Source organism: Protopterus annectens, chromosome 3.part0, assembly GCF_019279795.1.
Source record: "Protopterus annectens isolate FY-2018-M chromosome 3.part0, PAN1.0, whole genome shotgun sequence".
In the NCBI taxonomy this organism is placed as follows: Eukaryota; Metazoa; Chordata; order Ceratodontiformes; family Protopteridae; genus Protopterus; species Protopterus annectens.
This window is the reverse complement of record NC_056731.1, coordinates 537174416-537188230: the sequence shown is the minus strand read 5'-3', so window position 1 is coordinate 537188230 and position 13815 is coordinate 537174416. Positions and strand designations below refer to the sequence as shown.

At 38.3% G+C, this 13815-nt stretch overlaps 1 protein-coding gene across 20 annotated transcripts in view; it reads right to left on the bottom strand.

The window, feature by feature from the left end:
• CLASP2 (cytoplasmic linker associated protein 2) overlaps positions 1 to 13815 on the bottom strand; it is a 7203062-nt gene that overhangs the window by 5557320 nt on the left and 1631927 nt on the right. For 16 of the 20 annotated variants that reach the window (XM_044064956.1, XM_044064947.1, XM_044064955.1 and 13 more), the window contains one exon: positions 11946 to 12086. In XM_044064956.1, coding sequence (XP_043920891.1) covers positions 11946 to 12086 — 141 coding nt within the window. Of the gene's footprint in view, positions 1 to 11945; positions 12087 to 12381; positions 12485 to 12518; positions 12722 to 13815 lie in introns of those variants that run through there. The other 4 variants (XM_044064959.1, XM_044064965.1, XM_044064966.1 and 1 more) reach the window with 3 other exon arrangements.

Sequence of the window (13815 nt, the reverse complement as noted above, 5' to 3'; positions counted from 1 at the left end):
AATATAGATAAAAATACGGCCTCCTTTGGTTCTCACATGCTCGTTTTGTGGTCTGAAGGCGTGCAAGGCATTGTAGCCTTGCAAGGCCAGGGTACTCTCTGAGGTCTTGGACCAGGTTTCTGTGACTGCACAGACATCTACATCTTCCAGTGACAGAAGTGTTTCCAGGGTGTGCGTTTTTTTTGATTTATACTCCTAACATTTAGCAGCATAACCCTTATTTTGTTATAAATGGCAAATTTCAGTTGGTAAGTTTATTTCCGAGACCTTGCCTAAAAAAGGCACTATGGGGGAAGCAATAGCTTTTGCCAGCAGCCAAAAGCCTACAGGTGCCAGTTGCAACCATCTCTGGCAAAGCAGTGAGGTTTGTCGACCATGATTTACAAGGCTGACAGGAACTGGAACCCCTTTGAATGACACCAAAAACTAAGCCAATTATTGAAATCAATCATTTTTTGTTTATACTGTGGTATTCTAGGTGAGGGTAGTATGCTGCTCACGGCTAGGGACATACCTGTCTGGGACACAATCATGTCTCTCTTCATATAGTCCAGTCAGTAAGTCTTGGGTCATTCACTCCAACATGAATTATGGTAGGCAGACATGCATCTGGAGTATTTCTCCTCGGGCCTCCTGTGAAAATTAGCTTTGTTCCACGTCGGACTTTCCCGGTTAACAAATGTTAAAAAAAATAAAAATAAATTAATGGTACTTGTTGCCGAGACACCTGAGTGCATGCGTGATCTGATGAATCCTTGCAATTGACAGAGACTTTCTCCTTGTCCTACTGGTGAGTGGGATATCCGTGTGTCTCACTATGGAGTCTCCATTAAGAAAAAAAAAAAAAGTTTTTTTGAGTGTTGGATCTTACTGGCTTGGTAGGTGGACACTTCTGTTACCGTGTGTCATGGGTGCTGTGGGAACTGTGTTAGTTGTAGCAGTCTTGTGTTTTAGAGGTCTCTGGTGTTTCATTACGTTTTCTGACAGAACCTCCTCAAATGTTGATTTTTGTGCTTGATGCGTACTGTGTGTATGAGTAGTGGTATGAGCATGAGTAGTGGTGAGTGGGTTGACAACCTTTTCAGTGTTATACTAGGCAGGATTTTTGCCAGGTCGATAATTTAACAGTTCATAGATAGCAACATCTGATGCATCTCTGATGGTAGTTAATGCTAAGAGCATTAATAAAGTTTTTTATTGGAAAATTTGCTACATTCTCACAAGATTGTTGTTGTTATTGTTTGTGAAATATGGTTAAAGACCAATGACTGGAAACCAGTTTGGTCAGGATACAAATGTTTTTACTGTAGCAAACATTCTAACAAAAAATCAGATGGAGGTGTTATGACAGGGATTAAAGATAGTTATGAGACCTGTGATTATTGCATGTTCAGTGATGACACCAATACTATAAACTGTGTAAATGTGACAATAACGACAACTCTAGAACACATAACAAATGTTAGTGTATGTAGACCACCAAAATTAAGTGCAGATGACCTAGAGGAAGTCATACATTTCTTGCATGAAACACAGGAGGGAAGAATATTAGCTGGAGACAAAGTTACCAGAAACAGACTGGAATAATATTGATCCAACAACATCAGTAAGGAAATTATTTACAACGTATTCTTAGGAACAAAAATTGCTTCAGATTGTTAAAAAAAAATAAATAAATATAAAAAAAAAATACCAGGGGACAGAACAAAGTAGACATTGTGTGTGTTCCTAAAGAAATTACAGTTACTTCAAGTTTTACCACCATTGATGTGCAGTGATCATGGAGTTATAAAGGTTAATTTGTTTGTAGATAATTATGCCAAAATGAAATCTAAACCAATGCACAGAAGGTTAATTACAGATTATATGGAAGCAAAACAGTCACTATGTACAACTAACTGGAGTGATGTGTTCAGTGGAAAAATTGCAAATGGAGTGTAGAAAGTTTTGAAACATACATTGTTTGATTGTAAAAAAAAAAAAAAAAAGTTTAACATCAGAAACTAGGCATACAATGTCAGGGGGATGTATTTCCATAACAAAAAGATATCCGATTAAGGTGAGAAACAAAATATATAAGAAATGGAAGAGAGGTTGAACTACAACTTTGAAAATTGAAATAATCAGGCTGGGCAAACAGATTACGCATAGTGTCAGACAAGATCAAGGAAAATTTGAAGAAAATGTATATAAAGATATTGAGCATAACAGGAAAACTTTTTACAGTTTCGTAAAATGTGGAAGGAGTAAAGACATAAAAATTGATAGTGTGTGTGCAGATTCTAAAATTTACTCTCAGACGCAACAGATTATAGATATATTTACAAAATATTATGCAAAACAGTTTGGCTCCAAAAAAGGGGTGAGACACTGTCCTAGTGACATCCATGTAACCTCAGATACTGGAATAAAATTAGATTATATTGAAAAAGAACTGCACAAACTGGATCAAAACAAAGCACAGGGAAGAGAATGAATTAGTAACAATGACCTGAAAACACTTGAGCAATAACTTATGGTACCATTATATCCATTATTCGCTAGGTTATATAAATAAGGGGAGATTCCTCAAGATTGGAAACATGCGCTTATTAAACCTGTCTTTAAGAGAAAGGGGAGTAGGACAAACCTAGAGTCATACAGAACCTTAAGTCTACTTTCATGTTGTGGAAAAATAATGAAGAAGGTAATATTGGACAAGTTATTGTCCGAACTGGATAGGTTGGGACTTGAAACCATAGATCAACAAGTATATATTGAAAATAGATCTATTACCACCAGTAACATGATGTTCTATAACAATGTACTAACAGCTATGAATGCAAAATCATGCTGTGATGTAATTTTTATAGATTTAACTTCAGCATTTCACAGGGTCATACACAAAACACTGATGAATAGATTAGAAATAGATATTGATGTACTCTTGATAAGATGGACAGATGCATGGCTTACAAAGAGGCCGTTGCAAGTGCCATACAGCAACTGGACAGGTGAAATCCTTTGTTACAGTCAAGGTATTCCACAGGGCTCTGTCCTAGGCCCTTACTTGCTTAGACTGTATTTTTCAGACCTCACATTTTCATCTGAGGTGGTGTTCTACATTCTATATGCAGACGACATGAAACTGGGTAAATTGATTACATGTGCTACAGTTATTGCATGTCTGGAAATTAACTAGACTAGACTAAATAGACTATTTGGGCACAGGAGAATAATATGCTGATAAATACATCAAAAACTAAGCATATGACATTTGGGAGACATAAATAGGTGAATATTTAATATAGCACATGGTGATTGAAACTGCAGACTCATTTAAGGACCTGGGTTTATGGGTAGATTCAGCTATGAGTTTTTCTAATCATATCAACCAACTGGCTAATGATAGCTTTAGAACTATAAGCTGTATAAAAAAAGATTCATAAAGTCTAGAAAATCAAAACTGATGAATTGTTTGTTAGTTACATTAGACCCAAACTTGAGCATGTAATAACAATATGGAAACCTTATAATAAAACAAGGATGAGTAAACTGGAAAAAGTACACGGGGAAATGCACCTACGGCATCCATGGATGTGAAAATTTAAGTCATTATGAAAGACTAGAATATTTGGAACTTGTACAGTGTCTCTTACAGATATCCAAGAGAAGATCTTATCCACGTATATAGGGCATTTAGAGACAACTACCTCTGGAAATGTTTGGAACTATCAAAGTGTACTTGAGAATCATCAGACACCTATGTAGAAGATTCTACAGGAATGAGAAGTGTACTAATAGGTTCTCTGACAGAGCAGCTAATGCATGGAACAGACTACCAAATTACATTAAAACAAGGACTAGTTTAGATATTTTTAAAGAGAGCCTGGGCACATATTATGGGAACAAGTGTTGTGGTATATTGGCAAGCTAGAAGGGCACTGATGCCCGTGCTTGAAATATTTTTGTGTATGTATTTTGAGTGTGACAGAGCATGGATCCAAAATTCTTGGTGTAAATACATCTCTCGGATTCTGTACTAGAGTTAGTTATTAGTAGAGGGCTGTCGGTGCATATGAGGCAATACTGCTTCACAGAACCAAGTCAACAAGGTTGGTAGGAGAAACAAGTGTAGTCCAACTGTCCATAATGCTAGGTTGAAGATGGTTATCACAAAGGGGGGCTTTTCAGGATCTATCAAGGAGGAGCTCAATGGATAGACATTTCTGCCAGGGGGAGGGGGTTGCTGGTGGTTTAATAGGTTGCAGCTCACTAGCAGTATTTCTTTGATCAGGAAAGTACTAAGGATGAGGGCTACACTAATGTGCTACAGCTTTATCTAGGGGAAAAAATGTTGAATTTATCTGTCCAGTTATGTTGCACAATTCCGTGGTAGTGCATGGTACTGTGCGACACGCAAACAAGCAGAAACCTGCTCAAATGCAGGGCTTTAATACCAGAAGCTAAAAAAACTTTAAAAAGGTTCAAAAGGACCAATGAAATGCTTACTTCTAGCCCTTGACCAACCACCCTTCACCAGACAGGCTCCAATCAAAGCACACCCTTCACTAGAGTGCAGAAGAGACCCTTCCAATCAAAGATGGCTTAGAAAACATGCTCATAACAAACAGACCCAGCTACAGCAAACCTGTATCTGGACTATGCTACAGCTACTAGCTACCCTAGTTTCTGCGGGAAACACTAGATTCTCAGCAAAGGGGGTAGGACCTAGTTCCCCCTTCTTTACTGATGTACCATACCACTGACATACTATCTGTCTGGACAGCAACTGTTCCTAGAGGAAGAGAGCTCTGACAGTTCTGCAACACTAAAAGGACTGCTCTCATCTCCAAAACGTTTATATGCAAATTGGTCTCTTCAGGGGATCATGTTCCTTGAACAGTTAGTCCAAAGGAACAATTAGTCCAAAGAAACACCACTCCCCAACACCACTCCAACTAGAAGGCATCCATGATCAACATGGCCTTTGGGGGAAGAAATATAAAAGGATGACACTGACAAACCTTGTTGGGCTGAATCCACCACAGTAAGGAAGTCTCTGCAAGCCTAAGAAAGTTTTATAGGATGGTTCAAAGGATGTCAAAGAATCGACCACTGAACTGCTGGGAGTGAAAAGCAGTGGTTAGCAGGGCTGCCACATCCACTGACACCCCCCCCCCCCAAGGCTTGAAGAACTAATTTGGCTGAAGAAGAAGGGTGTGAGAATCTGACCAATATGCAATTTCAAGTTATGTACTCTGCTTTGTGGTAGAAAGTCCAACTGATTGTGTCTAGGCGAGCTCCTATAATCTAAAAGACTTGAAATGGCTAAATATGGGACTTGGGAAGCCTGAATGTGATCCCCAAGAACTGACACAATTGGAATAAAGTAATCCCTAGCTTTTTCGAGGAGATGTGTGGTTGAGGCAGTGAGGAGTCAGTCGTCCAAATAAGGAAACACTCAATCTGAGCAGTCTGAGATGAGCTGCTGCCACTGCCATATATTTGGTGAACACCCTGGAGGCTGTGTTGAGTCCAAAGGCAGAGCTCTCAACTGCTAATTTCTGGCACCCACACGAAAGTGCAAATATCTCCAAGAACGGCTGTTCATCTTAAAGTGATATGATGCATCTTGAAGATCTATGTAGCATGCCCAGTTGTCCTGTAAAACAGGCACTATGGACTGAAACATGACCATCTGGAACTCGGAGCTCTTTACAAACTGGCTTACATAACCGAGATCCAAAATGGGTCTCAGGTTCCCTGCTTTTTTCAGCACTAAAAAGAACCCAGAGTAAATTCCGGATCCTATCTGGTCTGGTGGGACCTCTTGGATGACTCTTTGTGTAGCAGCTTTTGAACTTCTAGAGGTGCTAACTCCCACTAACTGGGTGGGACATAGGGGAGACCTTTCTGTTTCGGTGGAGAAGTTTGTAAAAAGAGAATAAAATAACTCTAGATATGATCTTTTGCACTCAAGAATCTTTTGTGATGGTTGCCCAGGCTTTTGGGTGCAAAGACAAGCACCTCCTAACCATCTCAAGAGAAGTACAGATGGGCAACCATTTAGGAGTGCTGAAAGGGTCTATCCAAAAAGGAATCTCGAAACCCTTGGTTTTGCAGACCCTCCTCTGCCACAAGGAAGGCGTCTTCCATTGGAATTTCCTCTCTGCCTCTGGCAAAATATCCCCTTCATGACGCCTGAAAAAGTCATTGAAATTTTTGGAACCACATCTTTTTCCCGCCACGCTGATTCCTAGAAAAGGATCTCTGCAGGGTAAAAAAAAAAAAAGTTTCCTATGGCAGACGAGGTGTTCTCTTCTTGCACATTATGGGAAAGTGCGTCTTTAACAGTGGTCCCAAACAAAGACGATCCATCAAAAGGAGCAATAATGAAACAAGACTTGAATTAAATACCCACCAACTGTTAACTCATTTATATCCGTCATTAAAAATTACACATTTACAGTTGGAGGGTATTTAATTAAAATACAGGGAAGATACAGCTGTAAATCAAAATTTATTGTTTATTTGGGACTTTGTCCTGCAATTCTATGTAGGATGTACAACAAGAGAACAGCAACAGAGTGCTATCAGCTCGAAAGAACTCTCAATTCTTCTTTGAAAAATTTTAATGACATGAAACGGACATCCACATAAACGCTATTCAATCCACAACTGTTATCATGCGTTTTCGTCCAAACCAATGGACTTCATCAGACAACTACTAATAATTAATTGGCATTTAAATACAAAACTCATTCAAACACTGACCAATAAGACATAAAATACAACTTTTAAATGTACAAATCAGACAATCCTAACTCATGAATATGTAATTAATTAAAACTATTCTATGTTACTATTTATTATGTTAAAAATCTTGACATCTATAATAAATATCATGACAATTTAAATAAATAAAATATATATCTTATAACATTAATAAATAAGAATAATGTGATTTAATATAATAGATTCTTAAAAAGTGTATAAATATATATTGTCTTCATAAAATCTGATTGTAAACGTCCTCTGGTGTTAAAAAACTCTTACTACACTTATATTTTATTAGCTTTTAACTTTAAAAGAGAAACTATACTTAAAAAATCATTTAATCCAGGTTTTTTACCTGCTTCTAGGTGTACCTGCCACCACAGTTCCCTACTCTCCAAAATCTCTTCCCAAATATCACCCCTAGCATCCTGTTTAACTTGTTGAAGGACAAAAAATGGAATCTACAACCCACACAATTTCTACTATGTTTAAAGAGAGCATTTGTCTCTTTCCTTTAATATATCATAGGAGTGTTCATACATTCTTTTCTTTAATTCTCTTTCAGTTTTTCCTATATAGTAGGAGGGACATTTGTCACAAGTTGCCAAATACACCACACCTTTGGTGTCACAATTATAAAAACCCTTACTTTTAATCAATAAATTTCTACTTTCTAAAAAGATTTCACTTTTGTTACTAATGTAGGAACACTGATTACACCTACCACATCTAAAGGTTCCTACCTTTTTATTACTACTTATCTGTGGTGTGTTCTTTTTCCTTTTCTCTAACATGTTCTTTAAACTTCTAGAATTTCTATATATTATTTTTGGTTTGATATTATTGATTTCATCTATGTCAGTAAGGGCTACGAATTTATCCCATTCTTTTTGTAGTGTATCTCTAAAATTTAAAATTATACATATTATATTCCACTATCAAGTTTCTTTGGAACTTTTCTTCTCTAGTTTTAACTTTATTTTGTCCCTCTTGAAATGTCATAAAATCATTTATTCCTATAATTGGCCTAAATCTGTCCCCCCTACACTCTTCTACTTCTCTTCTTATATCAGACACAAACTTCTTTGGATACCCCCTTTCTATAAACATCTTTTCCAGTTTATTACATTCCTTTTCAAAGTCTTCATTTAGACTGGTCATTCTCGATCCCCTCACAAATTGTCCCTTTACTATGTTTCTTTTTTCTTTCGAGCTGATAGCACTCTGTTGCTGTTTATTTGGTCCTTTGAGTGCTTTCCATTGCTTTTTACACGTACAACAAGAGAAATGAACAAACGAATTTATGAGCATAAGTATGCTGTTGCTGCAAAAGATGAAAAAAATGCATTTGGGAAGCATTATAAAAACAGTCCAGCATGTAAAGTTGATCTAAAGTTTGTTGTCTTGGATGAAGTGATCAATATTAACAATATATTTGATGCAGAAGAAGAGCTTGGGTGGAAGGAATATGTTTGGCAAGTTAAACTCAATGCATGCTATCCACCTGGGCTGAATGATAGAGATGAATTTGTGGCTTATCTCAAAAGGAGGAAGTTGCATCATCAATAATTAAGTCATGTGTCTTCTTTGAAATGTTTTTAAGCAATTGTGTTTTGTTCACATTATTCAATCTGAAAAAGTCCTTTTATGGATGAAAGTGCTTACTGTGTACTGTGGATTGTGAAATACATGGATTAAACCTGTTTTAGAACTACCTGGCTGCTACCTGTGGTTTTCTGAAGATTTTATTTGTTCCAGAGAGGTGTGTTTATGATCTGGAGAAGTGTCGTAAGAAATAGGAAGTTCCTGCCTGGAAGCTCATACCCTCATGTACTCATGTCCCTATGGAACAGGCAGATGAAGCTCAGAAGCTGGATCCAAAGAACTAAGAGTTGAAAGAGTTCTCGGATGGAAGAACACTCTTCTCCACCACATGAAAGGTGAAGGGACTGGGAAAAGCCTCAGCCAACCTAACTGGTGCCATACTTCCCAGTTCTGTTAAGCTCTAACCCTACCAGGAGTCAGACCCGAGCTGTGCAGCATCTAGGCTCGTCCTCCTCAACGGAGGTCAGCACCTAATAAGCCAGGGGCACAGTAGGAGTTGAAGAAGTTATCTTAATATCAAAACGCTTCTACCCTCAGGACTCTGGATCCGACAACTCTGAAATCACTGATAAGATTGGAGAAGGAGAAACGATGGGATGGGAAACAGGTTGAAGGTTCACAGATGCGACAGGAGATAGAGACTGCAGGACCTCCATCTGGATCTGACCTCCGAGAAATTTCCTCATCTTCTTATCCACATCTGCCTCCAGGAGACTTCGGGAAGTCCTGACAGAAGATGATGTGGAAGGTGGACTAGATAGCCTCCTGAGAGTTTCCTGCAAAAAGTGGGACTGCATCCTTGGTGAAAATGGCTCCAGGGGAGGGCTAAGAGACTTGGTGACTGATGACATCAGATCTTAAGATGTCAGATCGGAGGGCTTAAATAGCTTTGTAGGAAGGTCCAATGCAACAGCCTATTTAGGAGACCAGGCAGGCAAGTGTTTCCTGTGCTCCTCTCGGCTCCGAAGTACATTCTGACTTTTTGGTGAGGGGGTAGAGCCCCTGAAATACAAACAGAAGAAGGAGGAGCTGAAGTTGGAAGCAGGTCCTTTAAAACTAATTTATTACACCATCTCTGATATCCCTGGAAATGAACCCTGCACATATATGGCAAGGAGTATCCAGATGGCCTGCACCTAAACTGACAGACTCCCTGTGGCCATCAGAACTGGGTATCTTATGCCCACAGGAAGTGCACTTCTTAAATCCTGTTGGCTTTTCAGCCATGTTACAGGAGGACAAGAAAAAAATATATTTTTGTTTGTTTTAAATAAAGAGAAAAAGAAAAATTACCAACAATGCTAATTAAAAAAATACCCCCAGATATCAGGCAAGAAAGACAGAGGGAAAGTAGTTACCAACAATGGTAAAACATAGACGCCCGGTGGAAAACTTGTAGAAAGAACAGCGAAAATCACAGAAAAATGAGGAGAGAGAGGAAGGGTATAAAAGAAAATGGAATGAGAGTAGAAAGAGCAATATAATTTTACTTATACTCACAAAGAAAATTGGGTAACACAATCCAGAGCTTGAGAGAATGCTATCCACATCTGAACTGTCAAAGTGTCAAACGAGATCTAATGTAATGCAGCAGTAGGGGGCATTATGGGTAAGGGAAGGAGCTCGAGAGTCGGATCCAAGACTCAGGACGAAACGCTGCAGAGCAGGATCTGAAACCCATTTGTTTAAAACTGAAAGAAAATGACATCAGATCTTTTTAAATACCTTAAGGTAACAACACATTTGTCCATGGATAGAATCTTTTAGATAAAAGGAAAAAAAAACTGGGGCTTTATCCCTTTAAGTCAACACAGCTGGCTAATGGGGCATAACTTGAAGCTGTAAGGTGGGCCACTTAAGGAGGTAATGGGAAACATTACTTCCTAAAAAGGGTTACAATGAACAAGGCAAGATATCTTGAAAAGATAAATTAAGTCAGAAGCAGCAAATAATTTTAAAGTACACAAGACAATATAGGCTAACCCTTAAGAACTGCGGAAGAAGAAAATCTCAATACGCTATTAAGTAGGATCTACAGTGTATACAGTACACAAAGTAGACCAAACAAGTCAAATTGCATAATTCAGTGCTACACATACCCTGTGAACTTTGTTAGAAAAGGAATGCTTTTAAAGTGGATACTCTAACCCTTGAAAACAGTTTCTAACTACAGGATAAACCACATGCGATATTAAATAAGGGTCTATATTATAAGCAAAAAAAGACAAAATGGCGAACGCTCACGTGAGCGAAAATGCCGGTAATCGAACTTGCTATTGTGGGGGGCTGCGCACCCCACTAACTATATATTCCAACTACGAGGTCGCACTACAGGGAGAAAAGGGCAAATATCCCACTTCTCACTGTAACACAACCCCACAATCACACTTTCGATTACCAGCATTTTCACTCATGTGAGCATTCGCGGTTTTGTCTTTTAGTGCTTATAATATAGACCCATTAAATAATCCAATCAAACAGGAACCTCCCTGCTCATATCAGGGCAGCCACTGACCTCTCATCCTTTGCCTCTGCTATATATTGGATGATGACTTCACCATAACCACATCTAAATGTAATCTTGTTGTGTGTCAAGACTACAGGACAGCAAATCCCTCCCAGAGCACTAGCTTATGGAATCTCAAAATCTCATCTTTATTAGACGAACCTGGTAGTATTAGGCAAGAAAAATCACACTGATGAAGCTGTTAGCACTAATGAATCACAGTAAATCTTGCTCCAGTGGGGATCACAGTGTGTGTGTGTGTGTGTGTGTGTGTGTGTGTGTGGGGGGAGTGGGGGGGGGGCAGCTTCTATATGGAATTTGCACAGCATTCCTCTACCTGCATGGCTTTTTGCTGGGGACTCTGCTTCTACATCCCATAGATGTGCTGCAGATTACCTGTGGTAAGTTTTTTAGTAATGTCAGTTTATCAAGTAATGTGTAACGGAATGTGTGTGTATCAGTGTGTCTGCAATTGGCTGGTGTTGCCATCAGGTTAAGCATTTACATCTTGCATCAACTGAGTGCAGGGATAGGGATCCACTCTTCCATGCTCCTGCACTGCATTAAATGGGTAATCAAGAATGAATGAATACAGCAAAATCAGCTAAAGAGCAAAAGCATCTGCAATGTGTACCATGCAATGACAAACATGTCAATAAATAAGTTTATCAAAAAAACAAGACAAGGTGAATGTTAGTGAAAGCCTAACAGAATGGATCATAGCTTGAAAGAAATCTAAAGTTTGGCTACTTAAAATCATAAAAACTGGAACTGTCAAAAAAAAACAAACAAAACACAACTACACAATGGAAGTGCAGTGACCAAACTTGCTATGGTCAGCTTTAAGTAGTCACTTAAGGCCTAGAAGGCCACAATTTCTAAAGAAAGTAGAACAGCTCAGCAATCTACTATGCCACACAGCAAGTGTCAGCATATACAAAATAACAGCAAAAACTTTTTGCTCTGTTCAAGGACTACTGCAGACATAAGAAATAATACACCTTCCTACAAACTTAAATGAAATAAAAGAATGAGGGCACACAATGTACTATATATTTCAGTAGTTTACTTTTACCTGTTTTAGGTACTGACGTTGACTGTTTCCGAGAACTGGTTGTCGGATTTCCAGGGTTCTTGGGAGCAGGAACTTTAAATGAAGAACTGGCTGATGATGACCTATTTCCATCCACCGATTCATCATCATCGAAGCTTTTATCTGAATGCATGAAAAATAAAGCATATTAAAAACTACATTAGCTATTCCTACCTCAGTCTTTTCTATAGAATTGCATAATGTCAGTGCTAAGCGTAACTGTCGTGGGTACTAAAGATGTTAAAAATGGATTAATCTGCAAAACATGGCAATGTGCTAAAAACAACTACAGGTTTATATAGTGTTACACTTTGTGTGTGCTACAAAATGCTTGACAAAAGCCCTTCACTAATCTCTGTTTACAATACTGGTATTTTTAAAAAGAAATAACTCCATTGTTTTGCTATAAAGTACACACCTAATCCTAAAACAGAAAATGCCAGCATGAAACAAACTGATGACACCCTGTTACTCATGTATGCATTCCATGCTACAAATCCTTCCATAGTACCAAACCATCCCTGTTCTTTCATCCACCCAGATTCTGCAACTTACAGTCACAGATCCTCTTGCAAATCAGCCGCTTCATTTCTCTGTTAATTATCAAGTCCTCTTACAATATAAAGGTCCCAACAGCTCACATGACCAAACGTCAATTCTTAATCCTGATCATGCAAAACATTAAAAAATATGCACAACATGTACTAAAATACACTACTGAGGCTAGTGCCGGCATCTTTTCCCTTCCTCCCTAAGCCAGACTCCAAGACAACCAATCAGCTACAAAGTGACATCATCCTCTAATAGCCAGTGCCAGAGCAGAGGTGAAAATTCTTCATGCATACACATTTACATTCTTCAGTCCTACAATGTCTACGCAACCAAGCCCCGTCATTAGACTTCACAAGATGTGTTCTTCAGTGCATTGCTGAAGTGTCCCCCAATCCTACAATGACTATGCAACCAGGCCCTTTCAGAACAGATTTCACAAGGTTTGTTTATCATCATCACACTGAAAAGGGGAAAAAAAACAAAACAATCTGTAGCAGTTTTCTGCAAAGCATTTCCCGGCTCAGTGTTAGAATACTCTTTACATCATGCAGGATACCATACAACCTACAGCCAATGCAGAGCTTGGAAGAAAGCGTATTACTATTTTACATCTCTAACAATGTAAGAAACTGTCCATCTACAGCACCGCTTACAAAAGTCCAGCAAAAACATGACATGTCTGCATTCTGACAAGCTGGGTGAGGCTACAATGTGTTAAATTCTATTCTTATTCAGCTGTTTCTATAGATGTATGACCTTTGAAAAGAAGGCAGTGTTCTACTACTGCAAGAAGGTTAACTACCAAAACATATCAAGTTATAATTCAAGCAATGTAAGAAATGCTGAGCTTGGCTTTTTCTAAATTATTAAGTCACCCCCCCCCAAAAAAAATAAATAAATAAAACAAAACAAGCCTGTTCTTTACCACAAACAGAAAGAACTGCTACAGTGTCCAAAAGAAGCCACAAATGCATGGGCCATAACTGAAAAAAATACAAGACAAACACAAGCTTTTCCTTTCCTTGCTAATTTTCAAATACTGACAAGATTAAACTACAGCTCCTTCATCTTATTGGAAGCTCCAAAATCACAAAGTTCATTTTAAATAGTGTCTTCCAAAAAGAAATCTATCTATAGGGTGCTCCATCATAAGGTTTCTTTCAGGCTCCTCACTAGGTAAAAAGTCTTCAAATGTTAAAGGGTCTCTTTTGGCATTACTGACAAGATCTAGAAAAAGTACAGAAAAATGCAATAAACAACTGCCATTTTGTTGGAAGAGAGTGGTTAAAACAATAGTAAG